Below are 27,158 nucleotides of genomic sequence, written 5' to 3' on the forward strand. Positions count from 1 at the left end.
AGCCACACATTTACAACATTGATTTGTTTGTTGATGTACAGTGGAGAGATGGTTAGGTGCTAAAAGACCAGATCTCCAAAGTACACACATTCAGAATCATTTTACTAACCAGGAGGACATCAAGTCAGCTGGTTTTACTGGGAGATTAAAATGGACTGAATACTAAAACAGTATTTTGACATTTGAGATTGTTTTGTCACTTTGTTTTCAACACACACAACAAAAGAAAACAATTGAAATCCATCATTTAAGGTTAAAAATGTTTTTGTATTTACAAACCCATGGTGAAATTAAGAGACTGCTTAAAATTGTTAGTTTCTCTGATTTTATTTTTTATAGGCATATGTTTGAGTAAAATGAACATTGTTCTTTTATTCCATGAGCTGCTGACAACAGGTCTCTGAAATTCAAAGCAAAACCTTTGGATTTATTTGCAGAAAATAATTGGTCAAAATAACGCAAAAGATGCAGTGCTTTCAGACTTCAAATAATGCAAAGAAAACAAATTCATGTTCATTTAGAAACAACAATACTAATGTTTTAACTCAGAAAGAGTTCAGAAATCAGTATTTGGTGGAATAAACCTTTCATTTACACAGTAACTCTGACAAAGTTTGGAATAATCCTGATAATGTTGTTGCATTTGCTGCTTACAGCTCTCAGCCAGATGGGAAGTCCACAAACCACAAGAGATTCAAGATTTTTTTTTGTGAAAAATATTCATCAATATCTTCAGAAAATTCAATTAAAAAGCAGAGCTCTGGCAGTCCCTTTGTAACGATATTATCACTAGTGCTGATGCTTTGCCAGCGCTCCTATAAGCAATTATAACAATCACTATAATCCACATTGTTGGACTATCTTATTACAACATTTCCAATTTACCTGATGGTACCCTGATGTCCCACAATGTCATGAAGTCCAATTAAGTTCATTATCCCCCGGAGAGGGACGGTGAGCGGCTCACAGAGTGACAGAGAGCCGTGGTAATGACGGGAGGAGAGTGTTGGAGCAGAAATGTCAATGCTATTAGAGAGAGCTGGAGAGACATGTTGGAGGATACATAGATATCCATGCAGTCTGAGGGGAAAATAGTGAGAACTGGAGAATACAATTTGGCAATAAGTGGTATAGTTGCATTAATTAAGGCCAACTTTAAATTTGTGCTTGTTGGATGTGACATTTAGTTACCAGGTACAGGAAAACAGATTGCATAAAAGCATGTTGGCCTCAATTTGGACTTAAACATTGAGGTGCACGAGGCATCTAGAGAGAAAAAAAAAACATCCTAATATAGGAAGACCAAGTATGTTATGAGTTCTGGAGTGGAAAAAAACTTTCTTTTTGAAAAATATTCAGTCAGAGCAGAAGTATTCATATCCTCTTGCTTTTTTCACTTTTTATTTTGATACAACCTCAAAGTTTACTATATTTTGTAGAGGTTTTACAATAGGTAAAATGTCATTTGCAGTTTCTCAAAACTTGGAAAAGCGAACACGCCAAGAGTTCGCACTCAAAGAGTGTTTCAGAAAACCTAACGTCACTAAACACACCATCTCCAGTGTGAGAAATGGCGGTGGCAGCTTCATGGTGAGGGGAGGATTTTCCTTTTCCAGTGCTATAAGTTCTTGGGGAAATGGATGAAGCTGAAAACAGGAAAATCCACAAAGGATTCCTGCAGTGGTTGGGACTGAAGCATTTTCAACTATCATAGTGGTGTGAAACACAGCTTTAATATAATGCACAAAAGTTCATCTACTGATCAAACATTCGCCAGTCACACTTTTCAGATTTTTATTTGGAAATATTTATGTTATGTGAAACATAAATATGCTGTACTTAGTGTTGTAATGTGACAGTGCGAGTTTAAAAACTTCTGTAAGAAACTCTATGGGGCCCAGAAAATTCTTAAAACATAGATTTGAGAATATTTTTTATTTATCCTCAGATAACACAATATTGCTATCATGACGGACACACTACAGATCTGAAAATCCTTATTGCTTCCACAAAGTACAAAAAACTTCCCATAGATTCGGTCTTTGTCTCCACTCATCTCGACAGCAGTTACTACTACTGATGAAATCTACTGAGGGACAGAAAGCCCATATGATGTTCGAAATGACACAGTTTTACAGTTTTTAACACACACCTCACATTTTCATTTCTCCCGAAGGAATAAAAACCTCTAGCATTTATTTGAGCCATAAGCAGTTACAGCGATGGCCACAAGGGGGCGGTAAAGGTTTCCACCATGGCTCACACGCTCAGTAAAGTACACATTTGTTATGGCTGGATAAAAATCAGTGGAATTTCAGTCATAAGCCTAAAACATATATAATAAAAGAAATATATACACACATATATTAAACAATAATGCAAATTAAAATATAGTTATTTCCTGTTTTAAGCTGTCTCTCCCCCCCCCCCAAAAAAGCTGGATCACATCAAAACAATTTTATAACAAAGCAGCAATGCTTATTTTATTGAATAATTAAGGATATCTAATAGGGATTTAGGTTAAAATGATATATAAACTCAAAAATGACAAGAAGGACAAACTATGGAAACCCTGAGAGGCAGGTGAAAATAAAATATCTGTTTTTAGCTGCAATACAAAATGTTAATTTTCTATCGACTCCAGATGAGTCAATACAAATGACTGTATCATGTGTTAGAGAGCATTTTTCTAAGGTTTTGAATTTTACACGTAGCTGAAAATGAACGCATGAAAACATGGTGGCAGCATCATGCTGTGCTTTTCTTCAGTAGGGATGTGGAAGTTGGTCAGAGGTGATTTAATTATTTATAAAATACCAAATAGGGTTTAAGCATAAAAAGGATACACAGTTAGAATGTAGATTCTAGGGGAAAACAATGAACTCTTTCAGTGATTTATTTTGGGAATCCATCTTTCACTTCAGAACTGAAAGACATGTGAGTAACTTAGAAAAAACGTTATATTAATTGACTGATTGTCAGGCGGTAGTCATGTGGCTGTTTTGACAATAAAAAGTTCAGTGTTAAAATATGCAACTCCTTCACATTTCCTCATGTGCCCAACACACACGCTTGGTCAGACACACACTCAGAAATCAAAACAGAAAGAGACAACTGTCTACTCCAACCTGACCAGAATATAGGTCTCTGTTTCATTGGCATATATATTTCTTCTGGTTAGAAGCACATAAAAATAAACAGTATTATATACGGTTTATAATAACGTGAGGAATAATACCTAGAGGAATGCTATATTTTATAGAACAGCATTAACTTCCTATGATGTGTTTATCTGTAAAACACCATCATAATAAAATACCTCTCTCTGACATCTCTAGGAAAGATTTTCTAAAATTAAAAGTGTGGCTTCGGGTGAACGCAGGGATCCTATAGGTTGCTGAAGAGCTCGTTTTTCTTGGTCCAGTCCATGGGCGGTGCTCTCTTGTTGGAGCGTTTCTGGTGGGTGAGCTCTTTGACCTGCTGCAGCGTGAGGTTGAGACCTGGGATGGCATTTGTGACCAGACCCTGAGGAAGGAAACAAACAAAATATGTTAACTCCCCTGTTTAAAAAGACTCTACTTTAAGAACTAAATCATATATGAGGAGGCTGATTATTTTCTGCGACGTACCTCAGGTGGGGTGTGTGCAGACGAGGTTGTGAGTGAGGCGTTGGACGACGCGTTGGACGGAGAAGGACTGACGGAGAGCTTCGAGTTCCTCTCTCTCTCTCTCTCTTTGGGTACTCTGCCATTCACCTAATAATCCAAACATTCATTGGCATTCCTTCAAATATTCAAAGATTTTATGTAATAATATTAAAAGCAAGACAGCAGGAAGTCAAGCTTTGTTGTAGTATCTAATTTCGCCACATGGGGGCAGAGTTGGATTTGAAATATTTTAGAAAACTATCCAGACTTGACTCACTTTAATAAAATAAAGTGTGCCACATAGCAAACGCACCCCCCATAAAAACAGGGCAAAACATTTTTACCTACAAAATTTTGTTCTAAATCTTTTACAGCATATTAAATATTTTGTTTTTACTATTATAAAATCTCTAAATTTATTTTGGAAGAAAATAGCAGGAATTTGATCAAAAATAATAATGAAAAGCTGGTAAGCAAAAAAATTTAAATAAAATAAATATTTGTTTCAGCTGCAAATGAATCTTAACTTGTATCAGCAAAAACCTTTCCAGCTCATTGGTCATGGAAACGTGTTACTGGTTAAACACTTTTATCCACCAATAATCCAGCATTTCACCCGACCTCCAGGTTCATCTCCTCCCTTCACTGCTCATCAAGGTGCGTTACGCAACAATGCACCGAAAAAGTATGTCTGCTGTTGCACATAACGTTCCTGAGTAACCTGACCGGCACTTCCGGTCAGGTTACTGGCCCAAAGCCAGAGTCAAATTGGTCAGCGTAAAACAAAGCAGTTTCTCTTAATTCTCTGTGTGGGTGTATCCACCTAAAACAATATCACTTACATGTCGATATAGTGCATTTACACAGAGGTGAGATATTATAGATATCTGGCACAACTGATGCAAATGACATTGGAACAACTAACACAAGTGCAAGGTTATGAGGTTTTGTTTGTATATGCAATACCTGATTTCAAGGAAAATGTTTGGCAACTGGGAAAGTTAGTGGAAAGGTAAACAGTGATTCAAAGTTTGGCTGTGCCCCAGGTCGCTAACGAAAGCAGGAGAAAAACAAATCAGCTTTGCTAAATAAAAATTTTATAAATCTTGTTAAATCTGGACAAAAACCGTTCCCATTTCCATTGTTCAAACTCATTTCAGAAAACAAGGTATTTTTTCATATATAGTCTATGAAGCACACAAATCATCCAAACTTTTTGGAGAGCCAGTGGGGCGGAGACTTTAGCAGATCTCCACACAATAAAGACCAGAGTTGTCAGACAATAACAGGAAAGGCTGTTCTGTAAACATCTTTGATTAATAAGTCAATTCATCAGTGTTTCAATTTTCCAAAGTAGCACACCACTATACCAAAAAAAATATAAAAAAAATATAAAGTTATATTTTGCTTTTGAACATCCTTGGTTTCAAGGAGTTCTTGAAGCAGAAAACTATTCTTGTCCTCTTTCTGTTGGCAGGAAGAAGCTGGATCAGAGAAGAGGGAAGTCACCTCTGCGGGAGATTGGCCATCTTTGCACACTTAAAAGTTCAAATCACACACTAAGTTTTTGTTTCAAAGCCAGCTGATAAAAAAAAAAAATATTTGAAAACTCAAAGATGAGTCTGCTATTGTTGGTTAATCTTACCTTCTCTTCTGTTTCTCCATTAACGACTGGCTCTGGAAGTGGACCTGAAGAAAAAAATCAAATAAGCCGCCGCAGTTAGCCAGGTAAATGTCTCAATCTGTCTCAGCTGGAACAGTAATTCAACTAATTCCTTTCTTATAAACCACATGCTGAAAAGTCGAAGCTTTAGCATTACCTTCCATCCTATTAACTCCTTCACTACCTGAACAGATGACTTCTTATAAAAGACTAATAAGAAATAATTTTAGATTTAAATCTTCTAACCCTTGTTGCCTATGTAACTCTATGACCTTTTTAAAACAAGCCTCAACGTAGTCCCGGCATGAGTGGCGTCTTGTACCGGACTTTGTGGAAACCAAACAAAGTGCTGTGCAGCGAAGGCTGCTTGGAGACGTGCAGCGGTGTGCGTCGGTTTGCTGAGTGAGAGTGGGCAGCGTGTGGAGAGCTGGCAGTTACCTGGGAAACACCTCGCTGAAATCTTTCCCCTACAAAGAGGGACATCATTTCTAATTCTGGACCGAGCAATTTAATCCGTCACGGAAATATAGAAAGTAGACATGGGTCTGTAGAAGTAAAGTGATTAAAATACAACAAATTGATGGCATGCAGGTAGAAGTTGTTTTTTTAAATTTGTTTTAAACTAAAAATTTTTTACTGTTTTGCACTTTGAGTAGAATAAGTCTAACAACATGGGTAATTAGTGGGGCTATCTGCTCCGATAGTAAAGCTGCTAATGGCTGCTTGACAGACCAGCTTCTAAGCAGCTTATAACTTTTTGCACAGTATTACCTTAATGAGAATGATAGGAGGCACTCTTATTACAGAACCTAAAATATTCCCAAACAGGCTAGTTAGTCTTTTTTCAGCCATCAGTTTGCAGCAATAGATGAGGGAGGGGCAGTGTTACATAACTTTATACTTTATTGTCACTGCACAGCACCACTAAATTGTATTTTTGACAGCCTTCAAGGTTCTTGAGTTTAACAATGAACAGCCATAAAAACATGACATGGGCCAAAAAGTAGACCATATCAATCTCAATTCCTAAATATTTAAACACAACAAAATTTATTTAAAATGGAAACTTAGCATAAAAATCAGACACTTTTTTTAGTTTGAGGTTACAGCTCCAGTCCCCAAGGCTTACGATGTGTCTTTGCTTCAACACACCTCATTCAGACACAGATTATCTCCTCAGGATGTCACTTTAGCTCTGCAGAGGTCTGATAACAAATAATTCACTTCATTCAGGTGCCCTACATCTAAAATGCGCAGGAAACCACACAACATGTGTACAATACTAAGTCCGCAAGATATTGTGCCTCTGTGATAAAATATCCCATAATTTGTACAATTTATCTTACTTTGGACAATAAAAGTAGACAAACAAACGCAAAAAAAAATGAAAGGGAACCTGCCGGGTCTAAATACTAATCCTTAAAGTCTCAAGAGGCTTAGCTGAGGCTCAAACTGTTCAAACTATGCAGTTATTCCACCGACTAGCTTTACCTGACTTGTCATTGACTAAGGAATCACTGGACCAAGTAAATTTATACGTTTAATATAAGAAGACTAAAATGACAACTTGTAAATAAAAACCTTGAGTTGAGACACAGAGTTCCTCTACTGTTGTCTTTTTTTCATTTAAACATCTCTGCCTGGGTGCAAAGACGTTCATGTTTATAAAAGTAAACATGTTGAGTGTCTAAGGAGCAATCTTGTGTTTTCTGGGAGAGGTTTTTACATCAGAAACAAGGACTTTACTAGAGCTCCCTCTAGTGGCTTTATTAGAAAAAAACAACTCGAAACAAACCTCTTCTTGAGATAAAAAGGGAAAAGGAGATTTAAGTAGCTTGTGAACTTCACCTGCACTCAGACACATCCTCAGATTAAAATAATCAGATTTGAGAAAATGCTGTAAGATTATTCAAATGTAGTTTTTATGTAATATTTCTGGTATTTATTTGCACTGTTAGGCTCAATTTCGGAAAATCTCTTTGCCCTCAAACGTAAACAACCCGGCTAGTCTCTGATCCGTCTGTTCTGATGTATTTATGCTGAAAGGATTCACTTTCCCTGCAGGGCAACAACATTAGGTGGTTCGGGCAGGAAGTGACTTAGTGTCTGTGATCCTCAAAAAAACCCAAAAAAAAAACAAAAGAGAGAGGGCGGCTTGTAGAGAGAGAGAGAAAAAAAGAGAAAAATATAGCAGAAGAGAACCAAGGAACAAGAGGGGAGGCAGTGAAGTGGCTATAAATGCAGCCGGTGACTGACAATGAACCCGGAGAGAAACATTACGAGATAATTGCAGTCATTCAATCAATCACTGCCTCACAATTGCTGCTGATGTCAGTAGGGTGGTGGTGGTGAAGCAGTCGTCTCACCAGTTAAGTGCTCCAAGGTGGGGGTCACCCTGCATCTCTTGAAGAAGGTGTCGGTGTCGGGGTCCACCACGAGCAGCCGGGTCACGTCTCCGCCCGCTTTAATGGCGCCGACCACCTCCGAATGCGTCTTCCCCTCCACAGAGACACTGTTCACCTGAAGAAGATAAAAAGAGTTTTAGATCCTTTTACTTTAACCAGACACAGTTCAGAAATAACTACATGTTTTTTTGGTGGGGGGTTTTTATGTATGTTTGCTGGCATGTAGTTTATCGCTGTCTTCTTTTCTCAACAGTATCAAACAGGAAGTCCTGTGTCCACACACGCACACAAAAGAGTGCACGTTCTTCCATGTATTTACACTCTTTTCAGAGACTGTCGTCCCTTAAGAACGGCACAATCCATCATGGGTCAGCTTTCAGATCAGATGATTATTTTTCTGTTTAAATCTCCATAGGAAAGCATGTGAGAAATGTCCCAAGCCATGGGTGTGTGTGTGTGTGTGTGGGGGGGTGTGTGTGTGTGTGTGTGTGTGTGTGTGTGAGTGTGTTTAGGTCACTGGGTGGACCTCCAAGACTTAAGCCCAGTCCTACAGAGGAAACTGGACAATAGCAGCTTGGCCAATAACAGCAGCAACAATGGCTGTCCGCTCCCTCCTCAGTGGGTGGCGTGGCTGTCTGGGGCCCTCTCAGGGAGTGGAGACCTAACTCAAGATTGAAGCACATCCTGCAGTCCACTTAATCCCTCTCTTCTTCCTTTCATTACCTTTTATTGTACTGTTGCTTATTTTTTATTTTATTTTTTATTTGCAAAGAGGAGTACACCACACTTTGCTCCACCTTTAAGTATTGCAGATTGTTATGAAATTCAGTTTCTATGTTGCTTTGCCTGGAAGTTTCTTAGGCATGACGTAAAGGAAGGTGTTTTTTTTGTTTTTTTAACATTTCCATTACAGTCACTATTTATTAGTCTGACTCCAGGTTCTCAGCGTCCACAGACCTGCCAGGTTCGACTAAAGGTTCCAAGTATTTTAACCTCACAGTATTTGGTCGAATTGTTCCTGTTTAAGAAACATTTTGGGAATCCTCCCACATATTTCTCACACCAGTTTGTGGAAATGTAGGCCCATTCCTCCTGATAGAACTGGTGGAACTGGGAAAGTTTATTAGGCTGCGTTTCTCACTCTCCTTTTCAACTCGGCCCAAACATTTCCAATGGGGCTGAGATTAGGGTTTAGCAAAGATTGCTCTAAACGTGGTCACTTTAAGCTTCAACATCTTCCACTAAAACACTTTAATTGTAGTTTTATCAGAACAGGTTTCTAAAAATTGTCACTCCATTGTCGTGGAGTGACAATCTTTTTAATAATGGATTCTTCCGTTCTGAGTGGCCTTTCAGTCCATGCTCATACAGGACTAATTTCACTGTGGATAATGCACTCTATTACCAGCATCAATCAGCATCTTTACATGGTGTTCTGCTTTTTGTTTATATTTTAGACCTAAACATGTTCCTCTCTATGACACACACCAAATGAATGTGGCACTTTTTAAAAATTGCTCCCATGGGATGAAGTACACACTTTTCTCTGATATCTTGTCTGATTTATTTATGCCCATAAAAACAAAGAAGCCTTTGTTTTTATGGACATAAATGCCACGTTCAGGACATGTGTCTCTAATTAACTCAAATATATTGCCAAACTGTCACAACTTCATCTGGGCTTTAACACATTTTTAAAGGCGTAGCAAATTTGTAAACTCTGGAATTTGAAGAAAGACTTTAAAAAGAAGCCACAATACTTTTGACATTTAGAAATTGGAAATTATTTTGCCTATTGTTACTAAATCTAATTTAACAAAGAGGAAGTGTAACTTTTTACAGGGTTTTATAAATGTGATTTCACTTGTTTATGCCCTTTATTAAATGCATGTTCTTATGCTTTCCCCCCATTTTGAACAGTGACTGAGGAAGACTAGCCTCAGTTTCACTGCTTCACATTAGACTCAATATTGGCGAACCCCATTCAGATTTCCAAATGAACCTTTTAAAAAATAAGCTAATCTTTGCAGCAGTCAAGAACGACTGAAACTGGTTCAAACAAACAAGCAAACGTGAATTCATGCCCTTACGCACGCCCGCCACTTGATACCTAAAACGTGAAGCCGGCGGATCACAGAAAAGCCCAGAACAGCAAACATAAAAAAGGCTTTCAATCTTAAACCACACTGTAGGTGAGGCCTGATTACGCAACACGCCATTCTTCTCTATTTTTGTCCAAGAAACCCTGAGCTGACGAGAGCGGAAGTGTGCAAGACTAATCAGGATGCGCCTGTGGGAATGTTTTCTGGTGGCTCTTAAGCTTATTTCTACAAGAATATAACAGGACTGATCCTGTTAGACATCCACTTAGCTTTAATGATGTCTCTGTGGTTATTTCCCGTCCTGTGTGGCTTCAAAGGACTCCAGATTTTTAACATTACCTCTACTATCCTGTCCTTCGGCTGCAGGCCGGCCCTCTCGGCTGGAGAGTCGTCATCCACCGCTCTGATGTACTGGCCCGGTCGCGCCCGCTCGCTGTGCAGGTTGAAGCCATATCCGTTAGACCCGCGCTGGATCACGCAGAGACGCGGCCGCAGCTCGGCGCGCTCCTCCTGTAGGACAAAACACACATGTTGGTGATCTGAGCAGCAGGAGCGAAGCAACGGGTCAGAACCTCAGGGAGGAGAAACAATAACTAAATACCTCCACCATGGGTGTCGGCTCAGAGAGGACAAGGGGCACGAAGATGACGGAGAGCTCCTGTGACTCGTTTACCATGAATATAAAGCCGAGGGCAAACATGCAGGTGTCTGCTGCTGCATGCTGCTGTGTTGTGTGCCGTGCTTTCAACAATCAGGGGTAAACTTCAGCGGCGGTTTTTCGGCCCACGTGATTCCGAGTGCTCGCCAGGAAGGAAAGGGGGTCTGTGATTGGAGGTCTGTGGGGAAGGTTTCTGGAGTATTTGCGAAGGGGGCTCTGAGGAAAAGGGACCGGTTCCGGAGCGGCTCCGAGGAGGACAATGGGAGCTGGGCGTTGACCTCTGACCGCCTCTGCTATCCCTGTCTCGACCAATCCTGCTCCGAGATGGCAGGGAGAGTCGGAGCTGTATTGTCATCCAGGAAAAAGCCTCCTGCCTGATCCCAGAGCCTCCCTTCCGCTGGTGGGATGAAACAGGTACTAAGTTTAGAACTGGGAGGGTTGAATGGTTTTGTCATCAAAGAGGACGAGGCTAAAATAATGAGTGAAATTCTAGAGTCAAGGCGATCTTTGTCACCGTGGTCACACCTGACCTGACGCTCCCTCCCTTAGTCAACCAGACGCTTTCAAGAGAAATCAGTGGCCAATTAAAAGCACATAAAACCATTAACTTTACTTATTTCAATACCTGATGCAGCCTGACTCAACAATTTATCTCGCAATACAGAAACCAAAGAGTAGTGATTGTCACTTCGCTGTTACGTAAGCCAGCTGTTCTTAGCCAACAACCCCTCCCACATCCACCAAACTGCTCCGTTTTGCAGAAGAAAGTACCTAAAATGAGAAATTCAGGTTTAACCAGGTTTAACAGAAGTACAAAGGTTTAGAGGAAGATCTGTGTTGGCAGAAAGAGAAACCGTAAGAATAAACTGGAACAGTTAGAATATATAAACCAATATACATCAGTTTCTACACCGGAGGATGTAAAACTGAGAAATTCATTTATTATAAGTCACGTGGCGTGATAGAGAAAAAAGAGAGGCCACACCACTCTTGTGATTAATGAATCACAATGTCTGTGACCCTTTGTACGAACCCAGCAGCTGATAGAGACTGGAAACGTAACCTCTGAGGTTAGATTGACCTAATATAAGAAAAACGTCACCTCAGCAATGAGAACTGAAATTAAACGGCACATTGCATGGCATTATGATCGTCACTGTAGTCTCTGCCAACGCAACATCGCAGTAACAAAGCAGCATTTGATAAACCATTATGCTGTGCAGTGAAAATGCAGTTTCACCGTCGCAGATTTCTTCTCCTTTTGCTTTTATGTCACACAAAATGTTTGAATATCCTGAGTAAATACAAACGTTTCAAAATGATGATTTCATTTATTAAAGGTAAAAAACTATTCAAATTTCTAGGTGAAAATGTAACTGTCCTCAATGTTAAATCATAAATTAACTGTGAACATTTTTGGTTCAGTTTCATCAACCTCACCAAAGCCATACCTCTAAAATCAATACGTTTTAAAGCAAGACCTGACTGACAACATGAAATACGCTAAAAAATCTCAAAAAGAAACACATTCAGAAATTCAGAGTTAGGAAAAGGATCTACAATCTGTGTTTTAATGATAGTTTAGCACACCCTGGATGGTTTTGCATCAGTAACAAGCGTAACATATATAATTTGCAGAAGGGTAGATGGTTAATGTCTGATAGAATTGCATTGCATTCCATCAGTGTCAGCATTTTTTTTTCCTATTTACTAAAATCATCCCTAAAAAGAAAGCTCTAGTAAGTGTAGCTGTTAGCCTTTGAGGATCTCTTCACTTTTGCTTGCTTCTTTAATGTCTGTTTGATGCAAGTTAAGGAAGAAATGATGAAAATATGTCAGTTTTGTAAACAAAAATTATACATAATTCTGAATCTTAACCGTGAATGTGTTTTCTAATCAGAAAATAAATATATTCCTACTCAATGTTGACTTTTCCAAGATTTGCATGCAGAAGTAAAAAGTATAAGCAGATTTATTACATTTCTATGATGTGGAGTTTCTTTAAATTGGGAGTAAAAATATTGGTAATATCGGGGTCTTATTAATGAGCTACTTTGTAATGAGAGGCATGAGTGTGACTTTTAAATTAGCATATAAAATCATCTTAATTCTTTTGTGTAATTTTCATTTCTTTCCTTGGATTTTGTGTAAAGCTCTTTGGACACATTGCATATGCTAAGGGCTGCATAAAAAAAAACGTGCATTGCCTTACGTGGGCTCTAAATTGCAAAGATGCAAGTAAAATTACAGAGGGGACAAAAAGGTGGAGTCTGCTTTTTACGCTTCATTTTGCGTCAGTGGGTCTAAATTAGTGGATCATTTCCTTTCTTACTGCCGTTCCCCCAATGCTACAGAAGCACTTTGCACCATTTTCAAGCTATGTTTAACTCAGAAAAGCACCATCTCTTGTGCAACGTTAAAAACTCCTTTGATTCACTGTTTAGTGACATCTCACGCCGAATGTGCTAATCAGCTAAACCCTCTTTGCTCGTGACGGTGTGCGTGCAGTATGGGTTTCAAAGCTTCTACTTGTTTTTGTGCCGATTTCTCTTTCATGTTAGGAAGTTGAGCCAACAGACGGAAGCTTATTGAGGAAAGATGTGTCAACAGTTCCTGTTCTTCACTTCCTCTCTTCTCCAAGTGAAAGTCTGAGTCCCTGAAAGTGTGTTCGTTTCAAAAACATTTCTTTTTTTTTCCATTTCTGGAAGGAACGTTTCGCAAACTCTAATAAAGACGCCATTTGACTTTGATCTTTCATAAAACTGCGGCAAATATTGATAAGCGGGACAAGATGGTGAGGATTATTTTTTTAAGCTTCCTTAGAGATAAAGAGCTTCACGCGGGTGAGATGATGTTGTATTATCATGTGTCATGCTACAAAAGGAAATTAGGGATTTTCACAGCCTCTCTGTAGGCTTTGCGTTAACCAAACAAACTCTGAACAAGCAACACAAGTCGAGGATTCAGTCCGTTTTCCTTCCACGTATCATATTCTTTCGCATGATTTATGTTCTGGGAAGAAAACTAAAACAAACAAAATGTCAAGGAGATAAGACATACCGTTGGATAAGTCAGTTTTTTTAGGATAGATTAAACACTTTCTTAAAAAATAGTTTCCTCTGAAACATTTTGTCATATTGTACATAGTGTGCTTGTACCATTAAAGCACTGAGCAGCTGAAGTATAATCACATTTGCCAGTGTCTTGAATTCTCGTCCTGGGTTGCGTGTGCTCAGCAGATTCCACAGATTGCTGAGCCGTGGAGATTCCTCGGCCCTCCGCGACACAGATCGTCCTCTGTTGTCCCTGCCAGGGTGAGCTGTGTCCTGTCCCAAGTCGCAGGGATGCCCAACGTCAGCTGGGGCGCCCACCAAGCGCCAAGGAGTCCAGTGCCGTGGCTGAAACCCTAACCCTTTCTCTTTCCACTTGTCTTCATGCAGATTAGCATATCTAATGTCTAAGTGAGTTTAATATAGTCATCACACGTCAAGTAGAATTTAGGACTTTTTTATTTTTTAATCATAGATCAGTGCAATGCATCATCCTTAATCTATTCCAACTAGCACTCCCATCCAAACTCTTCAGTTTGGAAGTTGCTACCAACTGAAGATGGGTTAGCTATTCTCGGTTTTGCGAGGTGTTCGTTTTGAAGGCAGATGTATACCATCAAGATGGTATTTAAAATAATTCAGTTTTGACCTCAAGGGTTTTTCACTGTTGGCAAATTTTAAACCCTCAAAATAGCACTTTTCTTAACTTTTTTTTTTTTTTTTTTAGAACAAAACTAGTCAAAGAATCTGTTTCTGCTTTTGGAGCCTTTTGGACTTTTTTTTTTTTTAAATACTGCCTTAGGTGCGTGACACTTTTGTAGAAATAAATCTGAAGCTTTAGCTCCTGCTTTGTTTTGAAGATTCACTTCACAGCTTGACGTGATCGCGTTCGAGACCTGGTCTGTGTTCCCTCTGAAAGCTCTGATAACAAATTTCACCATTCGGTTTGACATAATGGCGCCTAAAACTGAATGCTTTTTGCAAAAGCGAAAAATGTATATACAATGTCAGACAGTTACAATAGGCTTTACTTTTTTTTCTTATCATTTTAAGATTCTGCATAGGACTTGTATTGTATTTTCATAGGTTTCCAATCACATAAAGACACACAGAACTTCTTTTAAACTTGTTCTCTGCGTTATCACATGTCAACAATCATTACTCTGTGGTTTGCAACAAACATTTTCTTTATTTGGACTCACTACAGATTGGACCATGAAGCTTTCTATCTCAAACTGATCAACTGAAGTCATAATTTCCTACCCTGTAGAAGAAGTTATCAACAAGAACAATAGATGCAATAGTAGATGTGACAAGCATAGTAACGTTGCAAAATCAACTAGTAAACACACACGCCCACACACATGCAATGTAAGAATTTATACTCATGGGACAGTTTTACAAAAATTTTACTGTTTTATTGTGGAATGTGTACTTAACATAGGGGTAATTCAGGAGATATAAGTTCAATATTGTGTCAAAAAGTCACTTTATCTATCCTATCTGGCCAAACCAAGACTGAAAGGGTAATTATATCTAGTTTCTTTCAGGGAAACCCTGTAAGGAGTATCTGTAAAATCAGAGGAACTTCCCCTACTCCAACCTCAGCAGACCAGGCCGCCTTCAACATTGTCAAATCTAATGTAGCTTCCCGTATTTTTATTCAAAGGTAGGTTTAAACTCTCATTGTTCCTTTCTTATTTGTGTGTGCTGAATATTGCCTGTCATCAAATTATATTTTTATGAACTGCTTTCTCATCCAAAGAACCAAACACACGCTGCATGTCTGACATTATAGCTCAATGACAATCCCTAGTCTATCCCATTTTGAAGAGTTACTAAGGCCTCTGTGTCAGGTCATGTTTATGCTACAGAATCAATAAGTCACCAATTTCAACTTAAAAGCCTAATTTATAGAAGGAAAGCAAAAATAAAGAAATGTTTTTATTGTTCTTCGTTTTTGGGACTCGCCGTGGCACCATAAACTTAGCAAAAATATGCTTAATGTTTGATTAACGTCTCTGGAAATTTCAGTAGAAGATCATGCAACTACAATAAAAGTTGCACAATCTTATAAGTAGTTGTGTGTAAGTTCAGGAGAAATTAACGGGTTAAGTTTTTAACCCGTTACTAACCACTGTATAATTTTTTAACCCTTGTTAATCACAGGTGTAACAAGCCTAGATCATAAATGCCCTGAGAGCATAATATCAGTTAAATGAATAATGCAAACTAATTCAAAGTGTGACGTAAAATGCCAACATTCCTACAATAAATTTATTATATTTATTGTGTTATTAAAACACAACAAATGCGTAAACAGTCGAATTTAAAGGACCAATTTATTATAATTTAGTTTAATTCAGTTCAGTAAACATAGTACCATGTCCTAACAAGTCGTCTTCATAAAAGTAATTTAAATTCAGTCATGATTATATTTCAAATGACCCTCATTATTAAAGTTTTTCAAATTAGTTTAAAAAGTTCTCTGTCTAAGGAAACCCAGCAGATCGCACTGAGTCATTCATTCCTCCTGGACAAGCATGTCGTTGCGTTGTTGACTTTGCAGCAATCTCTCCACATCCACCTTGCATGTAGCGACAGTGGAGAGTAAACACTTCCCTTTAACAGGAAGTAACCTCCTGCAGAACCAGAACCTGTGTGGCCATCTGGCACTGCTCAGTTAATTATAGTTAATTATTTGACTTTAGATTATATTTTAGAAACCTCCCTGGTTATCTGTGAAATATTTTAGCCTGCACTAAAGAAAATGGCCAAGAATCAAGTTGATGCTGCAAACACACACACTTCTAAACAAGATATTTAACTCTGACTTCCAAGTAGGCTTGACTGATATGAATCTTCAGGGAGTCGCAAATGTCATAATAAATACCCGTCATGTTTATCACCCGCCGCCTGAGCCAGCAGCCATTCTGCATTATCCAGTTTGTTGTGCTGATGCTGTTCAATGGAGGGGAGCTGGAGCCATAAACCACTCAGTGTCTGGCACAGAGGGAGCAATTCGAGTGTGATATTTCAGCTGCTGCAGCCCTGCCACTCAGCCAGCCACTTAATTCATATTTTCCCTAATTCTTGGCCAATTTGACAAATAACCACAGGCAGAAATGTAAGAGAAGAGCATCCATTTAAAAAATACAAACAAGAAAAGAGCATTTAATCCAATGTGACATTCCAAATTTTCCCATAAAACCACAGCGATGCATTTTAGCAGAACATCTTTATCCAGAACAGACGACATGCTGTGAAATCACACTTTCTGTAGATCATCAGTGACAACTGGTTATCGGCCATTTCTCTGTCAGCTCTCTGTTCAGACTTTGACCCCATTTCCCTTGTCGTGCCAATGAAGCAAGACGTCTCTCACATGAGTCTGGCCTCTTTGATCAGCATAAACAGTAACCGCTGAAGTGACATGCAGCCAGGCACCATGGTTACTCCATGACACGGGACACCGTAAGTAAGCCTTGTGGTCCTTGTGATTGTCATGAGCAGGTAACAGCCTCAAGATCAGACTCGATAAACGTTTGATGTAAATCTTGGTCTTTCTTAAGCATAGCAGAAATTTTTGTGCTTCTTGCATGTTTTGAGTGAACCCTGTGAGCCAAGCTGGGTTTCAAGCTGGATCATTGGACCAGGTGGGAGGCTAGGAGAGAGGGGAATAAAGCCCTGATGGAGTCCAACACACACAGGGAACAGGCTCAACTTTGTGGCGAGAATGTGAACGCAGCTCTTGCTTTGGGCAAAGGAGGACTGGATAGCTGTTAAAAGCCACAAATTTGAAGATGGATGAGTCAGATGCTTGCTAGTGCTGTTCAGAAACCTGTTGTTGGCTCCAGCCGACCTGATCCTGGGGAAGAGGTTCACTTTCCAGTTGGATGACAATCACAAACATGCAGCCAGTGTTAGAATGGCCCAGCAGACTGAAATTGAATTACCAATCTGCTCCAGTCTGACTGAGCTTGAGTTGGTTTGCAAAAAAGTGACAAAAATGTCAGTTCTTACAGGAGCAAATGGTTGCTTTACAAAGTTCTGACTCAAAAAGTATGAATAAAAATGGATGCCTTTATAGTTCTTTTTCTTTGGAAAAACATAACATTTTCTTCTGCTTCTCAATTCCGTGCAACTTTGTGTTGGTCTGTCACACATTAAAGCCCAATAAAACACATTGAAGTTTGGGGTTGGAACGTTGTGAAGTTTTTGAAATAAAGTTCTATGGATGTGAATAATTTCACAAGGAACATCAGGTAAAAAAAAATTATTATGTGTATTTACCCAGGATTGTTTAAAATCAAGTCAGTGGCAATATCATCCAATCATACACCAAATACGCAACAAAGACAACCCAATAGATGAATCCAAAAAACATAAATAATGAAATTTCTCATAAAATAAAGGATGACATGGAGAATAGAAATGGTGACATTGAAAAAAAGCTGAGCACTCAGGCTTTGTTGAAAACAAGCAGAGCTGATGACATGTACTGGGCACGCTCTGTTCCTGTGGCCTTACTGTGACAGCTTTAAAACCACAGAACCTGGAAGCTTCGCGGTTCATGGCTCGGTTCTGGTACTCAATCACTTTTGAGCCTGCACTGTAAAGTTATTGTTTCAGATTTGTTCTGTTTGTATGTGGGACGGTTTGGGCCTGGAAGCAGTGGATGGAAGGACCTTTTCTTTTATCACCATTTCTGGTTGTACGTGGCGCTCTCATCCTGTTCTGAACAGTTTCAGAACGTAGATGTCACTGTTATGTTTTTAAGACAGACAGTGAGACATGTTCTGGGACAAAAGTATAATTTCAGATAGTTTTGAATCAATCAATCAATCAATCAAATTTTATTTGTATAGCACATTTCAGCAGCAAGGCATTTCAAAGTGCTTTACATCATTACAAACACAGAAACACAATGCAACATAGAATCAATAATCAAAACACAGCATTAAGTCAAGTTCCATCAATAAATTTGTAATTGATTACATTTCAAATACAATCCTAAACAGGTGGGTTTTTAGTTAAGATTTAAAAGAAGTCAGTGTTTCAGCTGTTTTACAGTTTTCTGGAAGTTTGTTCCAAATTTGTGGTGCATAGATGCTAGATTTGGGCTAATAAAAGAACTGTTGTTGCATCTCGTCTACTATGTTGAACCCAGCATACTCTGTCTTTCTTTCAGGGTATTACATCCAGTTACTAAAAAATGAACATATTTAAAACATTTATTTCCAAGATGACAACATTTTCATCCTGGAACTCGACGTGGGAAAATTTCTAATTCAAAGAAAGCATTTGAATAAATGCTACAGTTGCGAATCGCCTATAACAGTAGCTAAAAACAACTCTCACCTGCTTTCTGTCACTCCCCTCAATCTCTCATGGACACACAAGGTTACACCTCGGCCCATGAATATTTAATTTATAGCAGAAAAAAGCTCCTTATGGAGGCTTTGTTGGTGGACGTAGCAGCTTTTCATATCAACTTACCAACATCTACACCCAATAAAGCTAAATAGTTGACAACAGCTATTGTCACCCCTCTCCTTAATGTTAGCAGTCCTTATACAGATTTAACAGCTCTGTATCATAATGTTAAATAGAGTGGTGAAAGAATTTTCAATCTAAGGGTTTCCCCCAGTGAATTACAAGCCTGGCGGGCCACCAAGCTTTACTTGTGCCCCCACCATGCTAAGCATTGCTTATTTATTTAAGCCTTTTTAAAGATTTTATAGTTAGTGTTCAGGTATTAATCTTTCAATCTTTCAGTAACACATAATTATCAAGTGATATTTTCAAATTTCCTGTCAACTTTAAACATTTTTTAACTCAAAAACACGACAGGCCGCTGAATGAATGACTGCCCTAGATCACAACCACCGGGCTTAGCAAGTTTTCTGGGGGAAACCTTGAATCTTGTAAATCTGTACCTGAGGCTCCTTCTAGCCTCTTTTTCTTAGAGGTTTTGTTGGCTCTGGTGGCCTTTATTTGGAAGTAGTTCGACAGGAAGGAGGGTGATGAGAGAGGGGAAGACATGCGGTGGTCGCAGGTTCGACTCCCTGCGACCACCGGCGCGAGGACTAAGGCCTCACTACGTGGGTTGTGCTTTGCCCCTGCGCCACCACAGCATCCCTTTGCCTCTTTTTCACCCATGTATCCAGCATAATTTCTTCTACTTTGATAATGAAAACTAAATTTGAAAGGAATGTGCCGCTGGATTTAAATAGAAAGTGGCTGACAGCATTACGGGGTGAGGGTCGAGTCATTTCCCTCCTCCACCGCCGATAGGGCGGGGCAGAGCCTCCAGCTCATTGTCCGGCCAGGGTGGTGAACCTTTAGCATAATGAAGTGGAGACTTGGAATGTGCCATTGTGGAGTCTCTGTCCAGTATCCCATGAGACCCAGTCACCACCAACCTCACACACCCACACACACACAAAGGGTTCAGGTTCCACTCCTGACCTGGAGACAGTGGCTCTGTTGTTTGGGCTGATGTCACACAGTTTTCAGGAGGATAGAGTGCTAAGTAGCAATGATGGCATGTTATGGAGAACACTCCAGACTGATTATTTGTTATGATCCTGATTATTAAAACGATGCAGTGTTCTTCACCTAATTATCTGGAGCTAAACATTTACCAGAGGGAGCTTTTGTTTTGAATCGTTTGACATTTAAGCAACATTACATGGGAACATGAGCTGACGCGCGCGCGCGCGCACACACACACACACACACACACACACACCCCCACACACACAAAATTGCATACAGAGATGTCTGTGTTTGTTAAGGGTTAAAATGACAGGGTTCCCCGTTGAAGGCCAGCTGAGGATTTATGTTGCCCTACCCTTGTTTCTGCCTCCTCTCATTTCCTGTCGCCACTCTTTTTAGCGGATGTATACATAAAAACATATCAATATACTTTAAAAAGCCAACTCTGCTCTCTGATTGTTATTTCACCAATTAGATTGTTATGTGTTGTGTCACGTTTCTCTGTTTTCCCCCAAATATTGCACAGGACATTCTTAGAAAACATTGCCAGAGGGTGTGTAGTCTTTTATGACAACACTCTGCTTATAGTGGGTTACCTTCCACAAGGCACGCAGCTTTTCAAGTCGAAGCAGCAACACAAAAGAAACTATTTTTATTGATATCCTTCTTTTATAAAACCTGAAATACCTCAGGGATAAGTGAAACTAGATTATAGTACAGCCCTCTGTTACTGAGTGACTAACTCTTAAAAGTTAAATTTACAAATCAATTTAGAATCGCGTAGAAAGAAAAGCACATTTTCCACAGCATGCAGAGACATGACACTGCCCTCTGAGTACACTCTGTTGTTTATTCAGGCTTTGAGAAAGTGAGAGCAAGACTTTAAAAGATAATGGCAAAGCTAAACATAATGCAGCAACAGTGATCTGTTTTATCTCTCAGGTTTGCTATGATTTTTAGTTAAGATTTTATGTATGGAAATGTTGGCAGTGGTTTAGAAATACCCGACTTGAGGAAAGTTCACTAGGAATAAACACGGTTTACGATAACAAAACTCTAATCTGTTGAGCACCTAGATTTGGGTAAAGTTACCTATTTTCAGCACTAGCAAGGTGTTTCTATTGAGGTCAAAGGCTGTAACAAATATTACAAGTCATTTAAATGAAAACTGTGACTTCTACAATGTGTGTGCATTTTTTTATCCAGGCCTTGAGAAAGTGACAGAGTGAAAGACTTCAGCAGGTGACAAGAGAACAGCAAATGTTGGAAATCTTGGCAGCCATTTCTACATTTCATATTTAAGATAAAAATGTATGTTGTCCATGAATACATCAGGAGACTACTGTTTTATTCATGCTAACCACAGCTAACCGCTAAAGTAAGATGCTAAAGACATTTTTAGACGTCCACTCTGTAATAATATTTCTTGTTTTAGAAATCAATTCCTTCAGAAACATGATGTGGCTTCACTTCTACTAATTGTACACACAATTAATGATCACCCACAACAGGAAGGCTAGAAGAAATATTTAAAATGCTCTTGTTTTTTTCACTTACTTTATATAGTTTCTAAAGAAAATTTTGAACTGACTAACATTTGTATCAGTACGTCAACGATGTACAAAAATGGAAGATTGCAAATGAACCACAACGTTCTGACAAGTATTTGTGAATGCCAGCTGCTGGTGGAGGCTGATCTGATCATTACAGCTCTATTATAGAAGTGCTGTATGTGTGCACTTGGTGTATTTCTTTATCTAGCTTGTACTGATAAACACAAAATTCGACTAGACGTTTTGTTGTTGTATCTACATCTCAGGCCGAAGCGCTGATCTCTCAAAAGGGGAACATGAATATGCAAACCTATCAGAAGGTTCAAATCTTATAAACAAAATAGAAATTGCTCCAGAACGCACTTGCGCATGCAAACGTGTCCACCTCAATATGTGCCTGAACACCCACACAGGACAAATTTAAATGCGACAACGCATGTTCAAGTTGGGAGTCCGCAGGTGGTCTGAATGAATCATTCGGTACATCTGATCCTGTCAGACGGCGCTTCGTTACACAAACAGGGAATAATAACCTGGCTTTGTCACAGTAGCTTTTAGAGTAACCAGACTTTCAGAGGCAGCAAACCATCAGCTGAACAAACTGCTTACGTTTAACCAAAAGCTTAGCATCCATTCTTAGGCAGAAGGTAAGAGATAACCAAACAGACATCACCATTTATAATGGGATAATATGTTTTTTTTTTAGATGAAAGATTGTTTGTCCTTGAAAGATGGGTCAGAGAGGGATCAAGCTGAAGGAAGTGGGAGAATCCTACGCCAACAACAATGACAGGAAACCGGCGTTAACGTCCTGAGTTCAGAACCTCCTCCTGACCATCCTGGCTCGAATAGTTACTGTAGGTGTGCCCATTTCTGCCTCTAGTGCAAATAAATTCTCAAAGCTGACGTCTGTTCTATTATCAGCCTTATCAACCTGCTAATCCTTAAAGCATGCCTTTCAATGTCAGTAACTTGAGCTCAAACTCTGCTGGCAAACACACTCTATTCATACCGTATTAAGTGTTTTCAATGCTTTTTCTTCCAACCACTTACTTTAAAAAAAAAAAAATCCCTTAATATGTAATCATGTCCACTCTTACGTCACAGCAGACAGGGAGAAAATTGTGGGGAAGTTTAAAGCAGGATTAGGTTTTGGATATCTCACAAAGCTACATCATCTGAAAATGGAAAGGCTACAACACAACGCACATTCATCCACCTAAATTGACAGGCGGAGCAAGGAGATTATTATTTAGAAAGCAGCCAAGAGAACCAACGGTAACAATAGAAGAGATGCAGGGATCCAGCTGAATAAATCTTTTCTTTATGGAGTGGCAAGAAAAAAAAAAAACTATAGCAAAATTTAAATAGGTTTTTTTTTTAAATGTTAGGGGCCAAAGCAATCACGCAGATGAAGACACTCAGTCAAATCAAGTTCATTTGTGTAGCACATTTCAGCAACAAGGCAGTTCAAAGTGCTCCACATCATAAAAACGTCATACTGTCACCAATTATAAAATAAGCGATAAGCATTGAATTTTGTCAGAAGCCATCATCAAAATCATCAAGTAAAAAAAAAAAAAAAACACATCAAATATGTTGATAAATGTTCCACGTAATGCTAATAAAGCAGATCAGAGCAGCTCAGAGCTGATGGGAAGACGGATAAGAGTAAATTAATTGCAAATATGTACAAAATTTTATAAGAGGCTGCAAAAGACTTAAGATTTGGTTGGAGGTTCACCTTCAATCTGGAATCTGGAATCTGGAAGACCCAGAAATAACGGATATCCACAGACGCTTAGTCAAACCATTCAGTCTGACATGCCATCTGACAATCTGTGGACGCAAATGAGGTGATTCTGACTCCTTAGACAAATGCATGCCGCACTTTTCAGATTTTCTTGCTAAAAATTTGCAACTAAAGCAAGTTTTTATTTAGCTTTACAATGATGTGCTACACTGTGTTGGCCTATCAGACAAAATCCCAATCAGATACACACAATGCCATGGCGTATGAATACTTTCGCAAAACACTTTGCTGAAGATCCTTAGTTTTGAAAAAAAACAGAACTTTAAGAAATTGAAAACGTGTTTGAAAGCTTTGACGGTTAAAATATTCTTCACATGAGTCACAGCTGTCTTACACAACCACACCGAACCGAATGTAATCTCTAAGGACCATGTAACGCTTTGGGCATAAAAATCTAAACTAAATCTCCTCTCACAACTGCGTTAGGCTGAGTCTGCTGCAAAAAACAAGCCGTTCTGCACAGGTTTCCAAATAAAGTGAGAATAAAACTGTGTCAGGCGTGACTGGTGACACATCGGTTCCAGGCTCTTTAATAAGCAGCTTTTATAGGAATCAGATTAGAGAGAAGAAATGGCAAACAGAGGGCACTTCGACACAAACTCTACCTCATGTATGTGTGTGTGTGGTGTCTAGGACTGCAGAATCCCAAACACACACACACAAAGATATAAACTTAGAAACGCCTCCCTGCTTTTTAGATTTCATCTCGGCACAGCCAATTTCATCTGACACAAGTGCTCTTCTTCTGTAATTACAGTTTAAAGACAAGCTTGTGAAAGCAGCCAGTGGTGAAGAGAGGAGCTTCCAAAATAACATATCACACCCTGTTTCTGCGATCTGAATCATAGGCACTGTTTTTATCAGAAATGGCTACATTTGGTCCAAATCTACAATTTAAAATACAATGTTGCTCATTTGGATGATTAATTATTTGCAAATACTGTGACTAATGACTAAAAGAAAACACATGATTCAGCAGTCATAAACTCATTGATTTTGCTTAAAATTACACAGTTAATCGTTTCTCTAAACCTAGTAGGCGCAACAGCTGCCTTATCAGCTCCAAGTTACATAAACTAAATTTACTCACACCGGTTTTTGTGAAGCTGCTTTTCTGAAAGAAAAAAATAGTACTGCACACAATACTTTGAACACATTGTGTGTTAAATAATACACCACACTATGCAAGAATAGCCAAAAAGGTGTGTTAATGAAAGTGTTGTCAATGAAGAATGTTTTTCTTTTCAATATTCAAGCTCTCTCAGAAATGAACTTTCGCATTAAGAGACGTGAGAGTTACCTATTTTGTACTAGCTCAGACTAATGTGAATGCCTGGATTCTCAAAAGATTTTATTTTGTCTAAATATGTAATATTTCAAGGTAAAAGTTTTGATGTTTGCTGGTCCTTATTTTGCTCTTTTTGGCACCGTTGAGGGTCTTAAACATTAAATACTGCTCTTTTTTTATTGTTTTTAAAGGGAAGCGCCAGCTGATTTGATTTATATGGGGTTACCTTGGAAAAACAGTCAGTATCTTGCAGGTATAAATTATTTATTGCAAGGTTATTTACATCTACTATTAGTATTACACCAGAGGCAACCATGATACTGTATAACCTCTATTTGTGAGCATGTTTATTAAATTAATCTTTTCGAACATTAACAACAGGCAACTTCTATCTAGAACATACCAACATTAGATGTTTAGTGATACACATATTGAAGTTCTGACTACCAATTAAATCCAACGTTGTTTATGTTTTTCCAAAATCAGACGAGTACCATTTAGGTCAGACACTGACTGCTGATAAATACTCCACATAACTCCACTTCAACAACATATACTACCACTTTAAGATATCTATACTATCTAAATCTTTTCATAATAATATGTAAATTAGAGCATATTTTTGGCATCGTTAATTTCCTGGACCTTATCCAACAAAGTTTAGCTCAGAATATCTCAGTTTCTGGGACGCTCTATGTTTTTTTGTAACCAATCTTTTATTCTTGTGCTGCTAGAATATTTTGTTGCCTAGATACACGCTGATATAAATAAATTTGGCATGAACATTCATAAAGTTTCCTCAACTTTTAAGCATTTAAATAGTAAAATATTGTGTTTGACTACATAACTCAACTTTTGCATTCCAATTTCTATAAATTTTACCCTTATGCCCAATATTTTTATTAACGGCAGAGGCTACATCCTCCAGGCACTTTCCTGCCTGATGACAGAGTAAAAATTTTACAGCGTGGTAAACAGAGCAATGACCTTTGGAACGGCCGATGTGCTTTGGTCTGTTTTTCCGCTCTGCAGTGACGATAGCGGACTCTGTTCTCCCGGGGCGAACTGAACGTTTCTGACCCTTAATCACCGCTCATCCATGCTTTTCACACCTCCCTTCTCTTACACGTTCTCACTTCCACCTACCTCGGTCCTCGCGCACACTTTCACAAGGCCTGCAAGCGCGCGCACACGCTCGACCCAGCGTTGCCGTGGCAACCGCAAAGCTTAGCCTCCTCAGCTTCCAGAGAGTACATGCAAAGTTCGGGCCGCAAAAAAAAAAAAAAAAAAAAAAGGTGAGATCAGACAAGCAGAGTTGGACTTCTGAACAGGAGCGGAGTGTGCCTGGAGTGTATGCGATCAGTGTGTGTGTGTGTGTCACTGGCTGAGCGACAATGCTTGGACACAGGAATGCCAGACAGGATGCAGGAAGAAAATTCCAGAAACAGTCGAGTTAACGCAACATTACGCCTCGAGGTGCCCTTGCAAAGCAGAGACTAGAGACTTGGAGGCGTCTCTAGAGTCTAATTTTCACCACAATCTGCTCTGATGTCGACGGAAAATCATCTTCAACGCAAAGAAAATTCCCAACTGGGTTTGCTGCTCAACATTATTTACTCAGGGTCTCATTTTTTAAATATTTTTTGTCTAGGTTCAGGCGATGGGAAGCTGCTGAATTAAAAACCCAACGCTTGAAAACGACTTTGTTGGGGAGCGCCATTGTTTGCCTCGACGCCGCTTCCCCTTGGCTTGCGTGCCAGACTCAAGTGAACTGCCGCAGCTCCATTAGGCCATCTGTGGAGAGTATCGGGAGTAAACACAAGAACAATTGCTGTGTATTCGTAGGACAAACAACACAACCCAGCAATGCTCAAGTGCGGAGCACAAACAAGCGTGGGCAGTTTCTATTTTCATGTGAGAAGGAGAGAGAGAAAGAGGAAAAAAATCTTTTAAATACCAGAAACATGAATCCAAATGGAAGAGCCTGCACTGGAAAACCCAAAGCTGTCATTATATTGTTGTTATGAACTAAGACGAATGTAGCGCAGCAGGGGATTCTGCTTTTAAGATTCATTCAATAAACATAATTGCATTCAACTTAGAAGACAATGGTTTCTGTGTCTTTTTTTTAAAGTTTTAAACATCTGGCAGGAGCGAAAAAGACATTCTCCAGTTCAACATAAGACAGCAGCTGAAGTTTGCACCAATTTATCAGGTAGGCGATTTCTAAGAATGATTTTATTTATCAATTTTAAAAAAAATTGAAATTCTTGTCCCTTTGGGTTTTTACACGCTTTTCTGAGAAAACACACACACAACCTGACAGATTCAGATTTTCTCTACAGATTTATAGGGTGACAATTGAGAAGAAAACAACCTAGAAGAAAAAAATAGGTTGATTTCTCTCCAGGATATTAATGCAACTCATCACTGACAGAAAAATTATACAACTGAGGGAAACAGCAGATCTCCCCATGC

General features: G+C 39.0%; 1 protein-coding gene and 1 long non-coding RNA gene across 5 annotated transcripts in view; one reads left to right on the forward strand and one right to left on the reverse strand.

Annotated features, from left to right (window-relative positions):
* Positions 1-1,780: 1,780 nt before the first annotated feature.
* nherf1b (NHERF family PDZ scaffold protein 1b) overlaps positions 1,781-27,158 on the reverse strand; it is a 28,054-nt gene continuing 2,676 nt past the window's right edge. Inside the window, exons 2-6 of the mRNA XM_028043042.1 lie at positions 10,157-10,327; positions 7,677-7,830; positions 5,293-5,336; positions 3,630-3,755; positions 1,781-3,525 (exon numbers count right to left, since the gene is read on the reverse strand). Of these exons, the coding sequence (XP_027898843.1) occupies positions 3,388-3,525; positions 3,630-3,755; positions 5,293-5,336; positions 7,677-7,830; positions 10,157-10,327 (633 nt within the window). The 3' untranslated portion in view covers positions 1,781-3,387. The remainder of the gene's footprint in view (positions 3,526-3,629; positions 3,756-5,292; positions 5,337-7,676; positions 7,831-10,156; positions 10,328-27,158) is intronic.
* On the forward strand, positions 10,423-26,781 carry LOC114160448 (uncharacterized). Of its 4 annotated transcripts, none has more exons than XR_003598764.1 (3): positions 10,423-13,269; positions 24,872-24,933; positions 26,332-26,781. It is a non-coding gene; the product is annotated as an uncharacterized LOC114160448 (long non-coding RNA). The 4 variants fall into 4 exon arrangements; XR_003598765.1 differs by having other exon boundaries at positions 24,872-24,918; XR_003598763.1 differs by lacking the exons at positions 24,872-24,933; positions 26,332-26,781 and adding an exon at positions 13,712-15,477.

Source organism: Xiphophorus couchianus, chromosome 16 (genome assembly GCF_001444195.1).
Source record: "Xiphophorus couchianus chromosome 16, X_couchianus-1.0, whole genome shotgun sequence".
In the NCBI taxonomy this organism is placed as follows: Eukaryota; Metazoa; Chordata; class Actinopteri; order Cyprinodontiformes; family Poeciliidae; genus Xiphophorus; species Xiphophorus couchianus.